The sequence below is a fragment of the Mugil cephalus genome, chromosome 8 (assembly GCF_022458985.1).
Source record: "Mugil cephalus isolate CIBA_MC_2020 chromosome 8, CIBA_Mcephalus_1.1, whole genome shotgun sequence".
Taxonomy (NCBI): domain Eukaryota; kingdom Metazoa; phylum Chordata; class Actinopteri; order Mugiliformes; family Mugilidae; genus Mugil; species Mugil cephalus.
Window position 1 is genome coordinate 21,574,185 of NC_061777.1, and position 15,046 is coordinate 21,589,230.

The 15,046-nt window shown below is 43.3% G+C and overlaps 3 protein-coding genes and 1 non-coding gene across 6 annotated transcripts in view; 2 read left to right on the forward strand and 2 right to left on the reverse strand.

Moving 5' to 3' along the window:
• zdhhc8b (zinc finger DHHC-type palmitoyltransferase 8b) overlaps window positions 1-4,837 on the forward strand; it is a 60,509-nt gene extending 55,672 nt beyond the window's left edge. For both annotated transcript variants that reach the window (XM_047593097.1, XM_047593098.1), the window contains exons 9-11: window positions 290-396; window positions 549-1,615; window positions 2,183-4,837. In XM_047593097.1, the coding sequence (XP_047449053.1) occupies window positions 290-396; window positions 549-1,615; window positions 2,183-2,315 (1,307 nt within the window). In that variant the 3' untranslated portion in view covers window positions 2,316-4,837. The remainder of the gene's footprint in view (window positions 1-289; window positions 397-548; window positions 1,616-2,182) is intronic.
• Window positions 4,838-4,971: 134 nt separating this feature from the next.
• ranbp1 (RAN binding protein 1) lies at window positions 4,972-9,469 on the reverse strand. The gene is made up of 6 exons (XM_047593110.1): window positions 9,310-9,469; window positions 7,814-7,947; window positions 7,489-7,646; window positions 6,774-6,902; window positions 6,629-6,691; window positions 4,972-6,140 (listed from the first exon to the last, which is right to left on the reverse strand). The coding sequence occupies exons 1-6, from the start codon at window positions 9,322-9,324 to the stop codon at window positions 5,995-5,997; spliced, it is 645 nt and encodes a 214-aa protein (XP_047449066.1). The 5' UTR covers window positions 9,325-9,469; the 3' UTR covers window positions 4,972-5,994.
• On the reverse strand, window positions 6,302-6,430 carry LOC125012939. Its single transcript, XR_007113339.1, has one exon. It is a non-coding gene; the product is annotated as a small nucleolar RNA SNORA77 (small nucleolar RNA).
• Window positions 9,470-10,078: 609 nt separating the features above from the next.
• On the forward strand, window positions 10,079-14,944 carry trmt2a (tRNA methyltransferase 2 homolog A). Of its 2 annotated transcripts, none has more exons than XM_047593099.1 (12): window positions 10,079-10,193; window positions 10,575-11,209; window positions 11,342-11,450; window positions 11,648-11,829; window positions 12,067-12,181; window positions 12,275-12,390; window positions 12,500-12,611; window positions 12,811-12,933; window positions 13,286-13,361; window positions 13,482-13,598; window positions 13,684-13,780; window positions 14,434-14,944. In XM_047593099.1, the coding sequence occupies exons 2-12, from the start codon at window positions 10,584-10,586 to the stop codon at window positions 14,606-14,608; spliced, it is 1,848 nt and encodes a 615-aa protein (XP_047449055.1). In that variant the 5' UTR covers window positions 10,079-10,193; window positions 10,575-10,583; the 3' UTR covers window positions 14,609-14,944. The 2 variants fall into 2 exon arrangements, with proteins under 2 accessions (XP_047449055.1, XP_047449056.1); XM_047593100.1 differs by having other exon boundaries at window positions 10,097-10,179.
• The last annotated feature ends 102 nt before the right edge of the window (window positions 14,945-15,046 follow it).

The window sequence follows — 15,046 nt, forward strand, 5'->3', positions numbered from 1 at the left end:
ACAGAAAACGACCTGATGAAAAGCACCTTTAATAATTTAGTTTTTATTTAATTTTTTCAGCTTTGCTTAATGAAAGGTAGTTGTAGTAGGACTCATTAGTGTTGCACTGCATTGTTACAGTGTTGACTCATTTTGTTCTGTAGAAATTCTGACTGCACGGGTTTCCAAAATTCAGACTGTAGATAACACAGTTTGGGAGAAGTTATAATTTCACTTTTTTGATCTTTATCATGGGTCATTTCCTTTATTGCCTCTGTGTGAACTGTGTGTTTTTATATGTGTGTTGTAGAGAGTTCTCTTTCTGGTAAGACCCACCCATCCACTCCAGCCATGTACAAATTCAGGCCGTCCTTTGGCACCATGCCTAAAGTCCACTACCACGCTGCTGGAGAGAAGGTGAGACGTGATTTGTTTTCAGCATACGTTCTTAAAGTAGCATCATTCTTGTCGTATTATGAAGTGTAACTCTACTTGGCTACCTGAGCTTCATTGTTTGGTGTAAAAGCAAAATGACTCAGGTTTAATGTTGTTCTCTTGTTTCTTTTCAGATAATCATGCCAGATGAACGGAAGACTTCGGCCATCTTGGAAGAGGGCGTCCGTGGTCATGACTATCGATCAGAGCCAAACTTGGACTTGCCCGAATACACCAATGCTCCCCTCCACCGCACCTTCCAGTCCTCTCCTCTCCAGCTGGACTCTGACCCCATCAACTCCCGCTCCCTCAGCCTGAAGCAGGGTCACCGGCGGCCCGACAAGGGCCAGCTCCCCGTCCTGCCACCCCAGGCGGTTACCTCCACCCCTTACAAGAGTGTCTTTGCTCCAACCACTCTCTCTAACCGTAACGGCAGCCTGTCCTACGACAGCCTGCTCAACCCCAGCATCTCCCCAGCCACTGCCAGTGAGTGCATGGCCCACCGTGGCATGCCCTCCGTCGGGTTCCATTCGCCCTACCTGCCCACCAAAATGTGCCACATCCGGGAGCCTGAAATTCAGAGACAACAGGTACCCCCTGCCTACAGTCCAGTGATGGCCCCCAGAGGGGTGGGCAGGCAGTCCCCTCACCCAAGGGACAGGGACCCATCCCCTGTGCGCTACGACAACCTCTCCCAGAGCATCATGGCCTCCATCCAGGAGCGGAAGGAGATGGAGGAGAGGGAGAAGCGGCAGATGCTGCATGGGCGCTCCCAAACCCACATCTATGCTCAGGACTCTGGCGTGTTTGATGGGGGCTATGGCCTACCCTCTAATACCTGCTACGCAGATGGGCCCCGAGGCCCTGGCTCTAGGGGCCCAACACCTCCGGCGTATGGAGGCTCTAGAGACAACCTGATGGGTGTCGGCCTGGTGAGTTATGGTCAAAGAACACCTGTGCTGCGCCACGCCGGCTCCACGCTGGGCCGCGCCCCCAGGACATCCTCCACCTCGCTGCACACAGATCATAGTAGTACCAACAGCAGCCAGAGCAGGTCCGCCGGCCTCGAGGGCCTCTACCGCTCCCCGGGTCACCAGCCCCACTCTCCTGCTATGCCCCGGTCCCCCTCTTACTCCCACCAGAAACACTCCTACATCAGTGCCCTTGAGAGGACAGACTCACCTCGTCTGGGGGGCCCAAGGTATGAATCCTAACGTCCCCCCTGGGGGGACTGCATGCATTGTTTCAGAGCCGGTGGGGACTGGTGGGCATTGAATGTATATTCCAATTGGGAACTCTGCTCCCTCTGCTGGACTCAGCAATTCACAGACACTAATGTACTACTCCTAACTGAGGCAACATGTAGCATTCGTATACGGTGTATGGTAATTGACAAACTTGTTGTGTTCTCTCCATTTGTTCATAAGTTCTGTCTGGTGTGAATTTGTACACATTCTGTTCTGATTTGTATGTTTGCCTTTCTAGAAAAAAAATATAATTTTTTTTTGTATTATCTCACAAATACCAGATGAATAAAATTGTGTGACTCTTCATTCCTTTTTTCTTTTGCATGCTTTTCACCCGCTCGCCTAACACCCCCAAGCCTTTCGCTTCACTAACAAGCACACACTCACACAGCGTTCGTCATCACACCTGTTCCGACTGTCATTTTCGACGTGTACGGCTCCACGCTCCTTGTTCTGATTTTGTGTCGAATCTCTTTGACTCTGCGTTGAATCGTGTTCTCTGTTCTTCTCTTTCCACTCAGAGAGGCCGTGAAAGTTAACGGGCAGATGGACTGCCACCCGAGCACCCAGGGTGCCAACCTCAGCCCCAGTCGCCACAGTAACGTCAAAAAGGTGACAGGAGTAGGAGGCACAACATATGAGATTTCAGTGTGAGCAGGGACTCCACGCTGGCCTTCGTCGACAACGCCACCCTGATACGTAAACGAGATTCTCTAATCTCCGCTCAATAACGGCCAGCCACGGGGCACGCGGGACTGTGTGCGGGTGCGTCCAGCCACATGCCTGTGCGTGTTTGTACCTGAGGGGTGGGTTGTCCGCTGATAACAACACGGGCTGTAATGTATGTGTGTTCTGCCGTTACGATTTTTTGTGGCTCATCGTGAGAGTGGACCGTCCAGTTAGACTGTCAATGTTGTTACTGTTGTATCAGCTGTGGTTATGAAGTGTTGCTCCAAACGTCACACACACACACGCACACACACACACACCAACACACACACTCTGCTCCAGAAAATGCTGGGGGCTGAACAAAAAGATGGATTTAACACCGACATCCTCACGACGGACTTCTGTGAGGAGACTTTCTTTCCGAGTCAGCTGACCTCAAACAGTCAAGGTGCTTCACAATAACTTGTACTGTTCGTGTCACCACCGGTGTATGTGGTGGTGAAATGATGTGCAGAAAACGCAAGGTAGATGAGAGGCTCTTGAGGGGGTCGTCTTCTTATTATGTCTGGTGGTTGCATTCCAAATTCATTGAGAAAGGCTTTCTTCTAATGGTCAGAAAACTTCATCTTCGCTCTAAAGATTTTTCTCAGGAGTGAATGCAACCAGCAGAGATGCTAGTTGACATGAATTCACACAAGGTGAATGTCTCCTTCTTCAGTCAGTGCAGACTTCTAGGGCTTGAATATGGCTTAGTGCCCTTTACTCCCTTGATAAAGCTACAGTACATCCACTTTTTGACAATTTGACATGACCCATAATACGAATGATGCGCTCCGAAAGACAAGAATACCTCATCCAGATGGTTCTCATCGAGTCCAGCCCCACACAACCTAAGCAGACATCTTCCTCTAAAAGTTGTAAAGAACCAAGTCCTGAGTAGAAACAAAGATATCCAGCCATCTCATTATTTTTATTTTTGAACCGGTTTGTTTCCTTTTTATATAACTGACCTTTCAAAAGCTATGTTTGATACTTTTTTTTTTATTATTATTATTACTTAAGCCTGGAATGGATGTTTTAAGTGGCGTGTACTATTCATAAATTAACAAAAATCCAGAAAATAACCATGAATAATGGGTAAACCCGCAAGTGGATGGAAGTTGTTCTACCATGCAATGTACAAAAAGATGTTTGATGAAATGTAATTAATAGATAGGTGTTGAGGACACGGAATACTAGTCATAATCCTTGACTGGTGAACAGTCCATGCTGAGCTGTCAACATGTGCTGCACACAAAGCATGGATCGGCCTCTTGCATAGAAGTTGTCTTGATATTTTGGTGCCAACACTGGCTACACACCCTTTAGCTTCAACAAGACAACAAACAGTGAAAATGCCAAATCATTCAACTTGCAGTTGCTGTCTGGTACAGCTGCAGTGTCATGCTCCACTATGAGAGCAAAGGTTTGTTTTTGCTGTTAAATACTGTTAAATGGGAAGAAAAGTCTAACATTCACTGCTTTTAACCAGAAACCAATAACTGATAATACAAAGCAGACGATGGCTTAACAACCTTGATGTTACATACATGTAAATGATACATTTGGTTGCAGAACGTCAAGCTACACTTGCATTAAGAATACACCACCGTTGCCTTTTGAGAAGAAAAGCAGTTCCATACCCAATGAACTACGGCTGAAACGTTAAGGGACAATGAAGCTGGTGTTTTATATTAAGCAGCAAGTGACACTAACCCAGACTGGGTAAACTTACGACAAGAAAAGGTGACGTGATCTTGCTTGACAACAGATTAGTTTTAGGGTTTTTTTCCTCCCGTTTCTGATACATTCAGTTTATTTGTTCCAAGTCACAGCCTAAAGGCCAGTAGCTGTGGTAGAGCCTGCTTTCTGCCAAGGTTTGGTATCGAGACTTCAAGTGACAACCTTCTGGCGGGCATGGTCTCTCTGTTGAGGTCTCACCCAGCTGCCTTACCTTACCACGAGGAAAGTAACACAAAACTCTTGTTTCAAGTCATGTATTTCTGAAATGTTAAAAAAAAAATATTTAAGACTGTGGTATACAGGGCTAGCTTTCTGGCAAATCTGATGGGGAGGACCATCAGTGAAAAAGCAAACTTGAACATCTCATACCAGAATAAACCCTAAGCTGCTGAGAGTCTCAAAAACCCTTCCATCTGTCGTAGCTCTCAGAGCGCTGTTTGACCACATATTAATATGCTCTCGATGTCATTCCTCTTTAAGATGACTGCCATTAGTCCACTGTTCTATTTCTGGGATGGACATCACTGCAGGTCAGGGGCCATTCCTGACAGTCAGCAATGACTCTGTTCAGCCATGAGCTGATTTCTGAAACTCAAATACAAAGTTCAATATGTATTAAAATATAGAATATACTATAACTGTACATGCGTTCCTATTTTTGTGAAGAGGAAATATTTCCCAATGACCTGAGCAGAGTAAATAAAGTTTCCACCTCTTTGAGTGAAGTGATTCTTGCTCAGGTAATGAACACCTGCACCACATCCACACAGTACGATCGTCCTTTTAGGCCACAGCTGCTCAACAATAATATAATGTCGATTCAATAATGCTGAAGTGACTTTATATGAATGCAAACATGTGGTCTCTGACAGCTTTTATTTGAGGGTGGAGGAAACATTTCAAATCATGAGTGCAAATGAAAAGCGACATTTCATCCATGCCGATGCACTGGTACTTGGATGCAAGGTAAGAACTTGACGTAAAGAAAAGGAGAGGGTGGTGAGCATACAGATCATACAGATCAGAAAGGGCACACTCTGTTACATATACTCTACATGCTTTTCTGTCAGGGAATGTTAGAATCTAAAGGATACAAACGGGATTCCTTGGTGAGGACCTTTAGTCAGAGCATAGCTGCACCAAAATGATGAACCGTTTACTTTGGACTTAATGGTTTTTAGTTATTTAAAACAAAATGGGGGGGAAAAAACATAGCTAAGTGCATCTAGTCTCCTAGCAGTCAGCTATCAGCAAACACTGCGGTCTGCAGCACTCATCTGATGGCCCTCAACTGTCTGGATTCCTCTTCTAGTCAGTTCCCAACGGAGCTGAACAAAGAAGGAACCAAGAATGATTTCTACAAGGCATCCACTGAGAAGTCTTTACATTGCTTGTTATTTATAACAGCAGAAGCGTGGACAAGGTAAGAAGGGATTTTATACATATAATGCACCTCCATAATGCCTGGTCCCTGACCCTGTGCTGCCAACAAGCAGGCTACATTATCCTCTTTCCCTACAAACAAACTCTGCTTCAGAATAACAAAATAATAATAAAAAAAAACCCAATGTGGGAATCATCGCTATCACAAGCCTTGTTTCACAGTTCATTAAACGTAACACTGAACTGTAGATGACAAGGATGGAAAGCACTGCATTCCATGGTGCAAGGGAAAAGGGTGAAAGGGAAGGGCTTCTCTTTTTTTTTTCATAAATTCACTCAATTTTTCCCCCAGTGGCATCAAGGACTTGTGATCTTGAGGCAAAACAGATAAAAAAAAAAAACTAATATGCAAGTGTCCAAATTCAGTTCATTTTACAGTCTATTGTAGAAAAAGAGGAAAACTGATAAATTGAAGATCAGCAAAGCAAGTTCTTGGTTCTCAATTCCCCTCGGCTTTCACCTCCTTTTTCTCATCTTCCTTCTTCTCCGTCTTTTTGTCCTCTTCCTTCTTTTCCTCTGATGCCTTGTCTTTTACAGAGAGCTCCTCCAGCTTCGCTGCCACCTTGTTTGCACTATCAGTGTTGCCTGTGGTAAAACAATGAAACATACCGTCACCAAAGATGAAAGATCAAAGTTTCAACTGGGCTACTCGTCTTTGGAGAACATGTCCTTACTATGTCTTAATATTCCACCTATTAGATAATGTGGACATATTAGAAATGACTATGAACCTGTGAATACTGAGTGAAGATGTGGCAGAACATAGTGACACCGGCCTTTTACAAAGCCAGTAAAGTGTTACATTCTGCATGTTCATGTAGCAGACAGAAAAAGTCCAAGGCTGGAGTTTGCAGCAAAGAACAGAGTGTGTCTGCATCCTCCTGAAACATGCCAGTAGACCAAATCTTACCTACAGTTTAAAATCACCTTAAAAAGGATCAACACACATCAATAAAACTAGAGTTTTAAAGTAATTACACCTTGTTGTGAACTGACAGAAGCATTTGTTGAGAAACACTTCACGTGACCTGCACTCAAACTTCACAGATTTTGTAAGAAAAATGCTTATTTACCTGTTCCCTGTTTTCTGACCTCTTCCTTGCACTCATCGAACTTCACCTTGAACTTCTGAGCATCTGTGAAGAGGACACATAATCCAAATTAAACAACTTTAAGCAACTTAAAAGTGTTAAACTGGATTAAATATAGAGAACTTACTTTCTGCATTTAAAAAGCGTATTGCCAGGAGTTCGGCTTTAGGGCATTCATCTGCATAATCTGCTAGTGTGTTCCACACCCATGCTCTGTCACTGCCGGCGTTGGGCTTCAACTCCATCGTCGGTACGACTATATTTCAAATGTAGGAGAATGAGGTTAGCACATAAAGGCTAAATATATAACAGAGATTTTTATACCTCGTAGTTTGACAGTCTTTTTCACAACTGTATCATCTAAAGAACACCTAACATTGGATGTTAGCTTGGCCAAAGTCCATCCAGATTTACTACACTAAGGAAACCTGATGATCCTGTTTCTAGTCCCCTTAAATCAATTTTCTCCACTAAACACACTCTGTAGAGCGTTGATGCATTACAAGACAAACAAAGAATAAAACTGTCAGTTTGGAAGGTCTTAAATATCTTAAGATGAATGAGAACACTAATGAGAGGCTGCAGCAACCACCTCCCTTTCCCTCATTCACAGTTCAATGCCCATCACTAAAACCACTGCTTTTAGGTTTTTGCAGTAGGGGCACAGTTTAGCTTATTGTCTGTGGTACAAGTTCATCAAAATGCAACAAAAGAATTTAAACAAACTGCACTTCACATATGAGAAGTTTTACTTGCTTGAGTATAGTCAGTTACTAATAGTAGTTTGTTTGCACTTAATGATATAAAATAGCAAGTAAATGCCTATTTTCAATGTGACTCACTGTGGTGGTTGGCACAGATCTTCAAGGTTCGGTCTCTCCTCATCAGGAGGCGGATTGTGCCCTTCTCTTTGTGTTTCAGCAGCTTGACATCGCCAGTTCCTCTCTCCTTCCACTCTGGTGGATCGTTCTCAGAGGCAAAGCGATAGAGTTTGGCCCGCCTGTGAAAACAAAGGGTACACTTCATTAAAAGGAGATCACTAACAGTGACTGTACACCAAACGTAATGGCTCGTCACACGATCAGATGCTGGCCGGTAATTCTGATTGCTACACTTGTGGGACAAATAACACTCATGTGAACAAAGATGACCACTGAGCCCGCTTACATTTTAAAGAGCTCCTCCTCATCTTCTTCTAATGTTTTCACATCCTGCTCAGGGAGAGACACGATAGGCTCAAAGTGGGGATCATGATTAGTGTCCTCTGCAGCATCTGCAGTGGTGTCGTGGTCTTCCTGGTCCTGAAAGAAAAAGTAGCAAAGGAGTTAACACACATCCCAATAAAATAAAAATCAGTCACATGTCAAATCTTTAGAGCAAGTTAAATGTAATTGTGCGCGATGTGTAAGGTCTGACTTCTTTAAATTCACTGGAACAGAGTGACTTCTGAAAACTTGCCAACAGGCTGGGAATGCTTCAATAGAGGGATTTAAGAGCTCATTGGTCGAGTTCAGCTTTTGTGGGGGAAACTGGCACGGTCTTTTGTAAGTCACTGTCGCTGAGGCCAGCATCTTTAATGACATCTGAGTTAACATGTCCTCACGTTAAAGTGTGAAAAACAATGCTCATTGTTAATGAAATGGCAACAACATACATGTTATGCACGTAACCGTGAACATACATCACCTACAAGGTGTGTCGTACCGACGCGAAACTGAAAATACTGGGCATCATAGCGGTAACTTCTCCTACTCCCGTTATAAGTAACCCGATAAAGATGCAATTGATTTGATAATAAGGCAAGTGGCTTGAATAATTAAAACGCTACATTTAAAGTGGATAATTTTAGCCCTTTATATTTTACTTGAGCAGCACACCGTTGTTTAACTTTATTTTCCAAGCCAACTCACTGTGAAGTTACCTAGCTGGGTCAAGAGGCCTCTGAGCAGCGGGCTAGTCCAGAGCTAGCCGCTGGGCTTTTAACACTGGCGCTAACTAATACCACTGGAATTTCTTCAGTAACTCAAGTGACACGACTTTTGGCCAACTAGCACTTCATTGGGTAACACACAGCCGCTGCCAACCGCTCGTTAATGCGGAGTAACAGCCTCCAGAGCCCTGCTATTTAATGCTAACATTAGTTGGCTAATGTTAGCAACTGTTGTGCTCGACGGACAAAGACAAGACGCCCCGCTAACCTCGTTGTCTTCATAGCCACCTGGTTATTGCCAAAATGGTAAAATACACCGTTCAAATGATTAACGACTACAATCATTTAGTTAAATCGCTGTGTATCGCCTCCCCATGCCAGCTACAAGAGTGTGAGGCTAGCGTTAACATGCTGACTGCCCGCACACTTTAGAGTACTTCTGAGCTCAACGCCGTCAACTCCAAAAGAAAGAAAGCGATTTAAGATCTCACAGACAGACATACGGAACACTCACACTGTCTGTCAAAAAGCACATAAGCTTTCATTACACTCTATAGCCTTGAAACTATACCAATTGGCTTTTCTAACAGGACATCATTGTCGGCATTTCTGGGTCGCAGCTTCCTTTTCAAACTTTGCCGAATTACGACACACAAAATCCAACTGTTTGTCGCGCAATTCCGATTTCAGAGCAAACATAACACATCAGATGGCCCAGAATGCGTGTCCTCACCTTCGGGTCTGCCATATTGATGTAGATGTTTGTAGATTATGGAAGTAGATTCAAATCCCTGAACTGGCCGCCGTTTCCCTTCTGCTCCACTCACTTCCTGCTGCAGCTTTCGCGCGCCGAATTCTCTCCGTAGTACGCCCGCGCCCCCACATCGTCAGCGCGCGCATCGCCTTTCTCCTCTTCGGGACAAAATATTGTTTCTACCATTTACTAAGAAAAGATAAAGGGGTTTGAAATCGAAAAGTATGACACCCTATTAAACGATTTAATATTGTATTTTACCACCACACACATTTCTACTGTGCATTTCCCCATTTTTCTGTGTTGCTGGAGTTTCCTGTGTAAGTTACTATTGTCTTTAAACTGTCAGCTGCTGCAACGCTGCAATTCCCCCACAGTGGGATAGATAAAGGGTTACCTTATTATACAGTTAAATGGCCATTTATCCGACGCTATTTCAGTATAGACTAAATATTATCACAGTCATAAAGGGGAATTTGGCGTAGGCCTATTATATCACAATTCATTCACTGTCTCTGGTGTACTAAATATCACTGACAAGTGAGGATATGTCTTTCATATTATAAGGTAGCGCTATGTTTCATATAAAAGTGTGCAGTATGTATTTTATGATTCTACTGACACATTTCCTTATGTATGTGCAGTTTAATAAAACACGTGCGAATAACACTATGCAATACAGTACAAAATAACCACAGAATATGCTAAAACAAAAAATAAATACAAAATGATGACGACGCTCGGGGCCCGAAATGACTACTACCACTTTAAGAAAGTTCAAAGTTCGTGTTGCACGTGGTTAAGTCAACATGGCGGTGCCCTGCACAGTTTAGTGAGTGGGAATTAAAAGTGAGTATACAAAGGTAAGGAAGATGAATGAATAACATCTGGATGTAAAGTGTACTTTGCTAACTTGTAGCCGATTTAAAAACTATAACTTTCTATAACTGTTAGACATTAAAATACTAACATGTCGTTTCCTTTAAACAACCACGAACCACAGTCATATTGCCACTTAGGGCTTTATTTACCATTACGTGCAACTGTGTTGTGGTTAAAAAAAAGTGTTAAAGCTTTTTTCACACAAGTATAAAAGCCATTCACATTTACTGTACTACGTTTTTCAGAGGTATAACATCTAATAACAACAAAAAGTAGTAGAGTCTATGAGTCTAATTGCAACACTTCTTTCTGTACTAGCCTGTTAACTGGACAGTGGGATTTGTTTGTTGTTGTTTTACCAGCCAGCAGTGATGGCGGAGGTAAGCAGCAGCCCAGCTCTTCCTGACACAACATCCTCAAAGGAGGAGAAGCCTGAAGACCCCCCTCAAGACTCCACAAGTGATGCTGTTAAGTCGGATGTTCCTGCTGAAGCAGAGAGCGAGGCAGCCTCTGATCCCAGCCTGTACCGCTACATCAAGGAGGACCTCTTCACATCAGAGATCTACAAAGTGGAGATCAGGAATCTACCAAAGTTCACTGGCTTCAACGACCTGAAGAAGTTCCTGGCCAAACACGGCCTCAACCCTCACAAAATCAAGCTGTTTGGGAAGCAGACCTTTGCCTTTGTCACCTTCAAGAACGAGGAGGAGCGTGACAAGGCCATGAAGTTGGTGCACGGCGTGCAGTGGAAGGGCCAGGTGCTGACCGTCAAGCTGGCAAAACCCAAAGCGGACCCCATCCTGAGGAAGAGGAAGCAGGAGGAGGGAGAGGGCGCGGGAGGGCAGCCGCCATCCAAGCGAACAGAGGGGGATGAGGAGGAGGATCCGCTCAGCGTCCAGATAGCCAACGTGGTCACTCCTCTGTGGAATGTGCCTTATGAGGAGCAGCTGAGGAGGAAGGAGCAGGAGGTGGTGGCGGTTCTGCAGAGGCTGGCAAAGTAAGTTGTGTCTTCTGTAAGAGCTTATGGAGTCAGACTTGATGCAGGCATTGTGCTGGAGCAACTAGATCTGTGCCGGTGTGCTTTTAAATTTTATACACATTCAAGTTTGACAATAATGTTTCTTTTCAGAGAGATTGGCAGTGTCAACAAAGCCATGCTGCCATGGTTGTTTGCACAGAAAGGGAAATTCAACAAAATGTGTTGTCCTCTGGAAGATATCCGGCCCTCTCCTACACAGGTATCAGTCAGTCAGTTTATATATGTTCCCCAAATTGGTTATGCAGCTACGAAAAAAAAAACAAAAAAAAACTAATCACATTTAGATACAAAAAAATGTGGATCAAAGAGTAGACCAGTTTGAACTGTGTAACTGTATAATATGTGGGTTGTTCCAAACCTTTGAATGTTTTTGACCCTGTTTCTGGATCATGGCAGACAGAGTACAGAAACAAGTGTGAGTTCCTCATCTCTGTGGGCGCGGATGGCGAGGATAAAACCATTGGTTTCCGCCTGGGTAAATATAAAGGAGGCTCCTGTGCTGTGGTGGGGCCGGCGGAGACGAGCCACGTCTCGGCCGAGGCCAAGAGGGTGGTCAGCGAGTTTCAGAAGTTCATCAGGTATTATTATGTGGTTGTGTTGTTGTATTTTCTTTCCCGTGCTCTTAGCCAAACTACACAAGCAAATGTTACCACTTGTTGGTTCATTTATATTTGTATTGCTTGAACAGCACTTTGCTGAGGCGAGGTTGTTTTTAAATGTTCCATAGAAACTTGAATCTCAGTTGAACTGCCAGAACAGAAATCTGCAAATTCTTTTGTCCGTTTAAATTAATCTCACACTTATTTTGCAAACAGGACAACATCATACTCCGTGTACAGTCCTGAGACATATGAGGGACACTGGAAGCAGCTGACTGTACGTACCACGAGGACCAAACAAGCCATGGCTGTGGTGTTCTTCAACCCACAGGTGACGAACTATTCACAGATCAACCGTGTCTGGTCGAATATGATCAGATATGTTTTAGATTTTAAAATCCTTTACTTGTTCAATGACCCTTAGAAACTTGAAGAGGAGGAGCTCGGTGCCCTAAAGAGCTCCATGAGGAAATACTTCACAGAAGGAGAGGGGAAAGACAGCGGCGTTACCTCTCTGTACTTTGTCAGAGAGGGTCAAAGGTGAAATCAAACACGACTCTCCGTGATTCACGATCCCTCAGCATGTTTTTACTCATGATCATCAGAATATGACGTTGACCCTTCAATTTTTTTTGGGGGGGCTGTGCAGGACGTCTCCCAGTCCCGAGGACTTGCCCTGTGAGCTGGTGGCAGGAGAGAACTGCATTCAAGAGGAGCTGCTGGGTCTACAATTCCGGATATCTCCTCATTCCTTCTTCCAGGTAAGGAAACAGGACTTATCTCAGAGGTGTCCCGATGGCCCACTTACTACTTCTCCAGCAAATTCATGCTTAAATTTAGCAGCTAGAATTGGCAGTTGTAGTCAGTATTGTCCAGTGAACACATCTGGAGTGTGCAGAACTATGCTATGCTGTCTTTCCTTTTTGGTAAAAGTGAACTGTGGTATGTGTTTCCTGCTAGGTGAATACTGGAGCAGCAGAGGTGCTGTACTCTGCAGTGGGAGAATGGGCTCAGCTGGATCAGGACAGCACAGTACTGGATGTGTGCTGTGGCACAGGAACCATCGGGATCTCTCTGGCTAAGGTAACGTTTGTTGTTCTTATCAACCAGCTCTAAATGCACTGATCAAGCCAGGGACCCCCACCCCATAGCAGTGACACTCCTTGATGTCTGCAACCTGACACAGACACACACACAAGGTGTTGACCTGACCTCCAAATTCACTAGATCCCAAACTGATCAAGTGGGATGATCCATAGAGGCCCCTCCCCTCAACCCATAGCACCCAATCCCCCCAGTAACAACATCCTGTTACCAAACACCACAGGACACCCTCAGAAGACCCATGTCCACTCTCTGATGAGTCACAACTGGTTGTCACAGGTGAGATTCTTAATATGGACATTTTCATTGTGTCGTTGATGTTTGTCTCCAGAGGGTCAAAAAGGTGATTGGCATCGAGATGTGCCAGGAAGCAGTGGAGGACGCCAAAGTTAATGCAAAACTCAACGGTAAGACGTCAGATAACATCACTACCAACGTGCACAGAATGTTACATTTAAATGCTTCATGTTTTTCCTGTTTGTCTTTTGATCACTTCTTTGGATCACGTCTTTTTTTCGTGCTTTAAGGTCTAAGTAATGTTGAGTTTCACTGTGGAAAAGCTGAGGACGTGTTCCCAAACATCCTCAATGCGCTCGTGTCACCCAACATCACCGCCATCGTGGACCCGCCGAGGGCAGGCCTGCGTAAGTACAAGTGACTGAAAGAACCGCCCACGATCCACTCTTTTTGAGATTGGTCCTATTTAGATTTGTTTTCTTGATTTAACAGACTCCAAGGTGATACTCGCCATCAGGAGAGCAGAGCACCTGAAGAGGCTGGTCTACGTGGCGTGTAATGCCAAAGCAGCCATGAACAACTTCATTGAGTGAGTTTGTTTTGTAGCAACTAGTGACGTTCGATACAGCCGATTTCCTTTCTGATACGATACGGAGTAAACTTCAGGCTGGAATTGGCAAAACAAATCCAATACAACACACAGGGACACACCTAACATGTGTAGTAAATCTATAAAAAAAAAAAAAAAGCTAGTGCATTTCAAACCATTGCTTCATAAATAATACAAGACATCAAAGTAATTTATTTATTTTAAACACTGAAGTAATTTAGTGGTATCATTCACATTATAGCTGAGCTAATACAATAGAAAAAACAGTTTGTAAAAAACTACATTTTAAAATTTTAATTTCAGTCAAAGCAAATTAGAATGACTGTAAATAATATATTTTAGATAAAATGTTAATTATCCATCTTTTCTAGTATATATGTTTCAAAGTTTCTAAATGACTGCAATATCTAAAGTTAAATATCTAAAATGATATTTTGATTTGAGAATCAGTTTTAGAATATAAAGATCTGGTATCGATATTTCAGTATCGATCCATCACTAATAGTAACACTTATTAACTTAAATTTCTAATCTTAAAAAAAAATCTATATGTAGTTTTGTCATATCGAGTGTTCATTTAGACAGGAATCAGTTTCTACAATAAGGTAAAGGTGTTTTTTTTTTGTCTTCAGTTTGTGCAGAGCTCCATCCAACAGAGTTCGTGGAGCCCCTTTTCGTCCGGTGCGAGCCATGGCCGTGGATCTGTTCCCTCAGACTATGCATGTTGAGATGCTTCTACTGTTAGAGCGAGTGGACTACGATTCCCAGCAGCAGGAGACCAGCAAGCAAGAAGAAACAGGCTCTTAATCTTTAAAAAAAAAAAAAAATAGGCAGAATGGACTCATTTATAAATGTATGCACTCATTTTTGGCAGAGTACAGTCCCCATATTTGTCATTAAAGTATTTGCAAGACTTAATGTTTAAAGTATCTGTTACTAAAATCTTTATTCGAGTATGGACAGGTATGCCTGAGCTGCATGTATTGTCCCTTTACAAGTTATTCTGTTTTAAAAAACCTTTGTTTGGATCAAAATGCGGTTATTCTGTGAGCCATGTTTGAAAACCATAAGCCTATTAGACTCATTTGTCTCATACAGTACTCCACATGCTGTTGTAGAATAAAAACCTTTATCAAACTGCCACCTCAGTTTAACTTCTTGTTTCAGAGTTCGATCCATCTGTGGCTGAATAAAGCAAACACTTTCTAGCCATTAGTCAAGACATTTTATTTTGCATAACAAATA

Excerpts from the sequence above, each read along its gene's own strand:
- ranbp1 (XM_047593110.1), bottom strand. Across the intron at positions 6,903-7,488 it reads GATCTGTGCCAACCACCACA|TCGTACCGACGATGGAGTTG; the intron begins GTGAGTCACATT and ends TTTGAAATATAG. Across the intron at positions 6,692-6,773 it reads ACGCTTTTTAAATGCAGAAA|ATGCTCAGAAGTTCAAGGTG; the intron begins GTAAGTTCTCTA and ends TCCTCTTCACAG.
- trmt2a (XM_047593099.1), top strand. The coding sequence starts at position 10,584 with ATGGCGGAGGTAAGCAGCAGCCCAGCTCTTCCTGACACAACATCCTCA. Across the intron at positions 13,599-13,683 it reads CCCGCCGAGGGCAGGCCTGC|ACTCCAAGGTGATACTCGCC; the intron begins GTAAGTACAAGT and ends TTGATTTAACAG. Across the intron at positions 13,781-14,433 it reads GCCATGAACAACTTCATTGA|TTTGTGCAGAGCTCCATCCA; the intron begins GTGAGTTTGTTT and ends TTTTGTCTTCAG.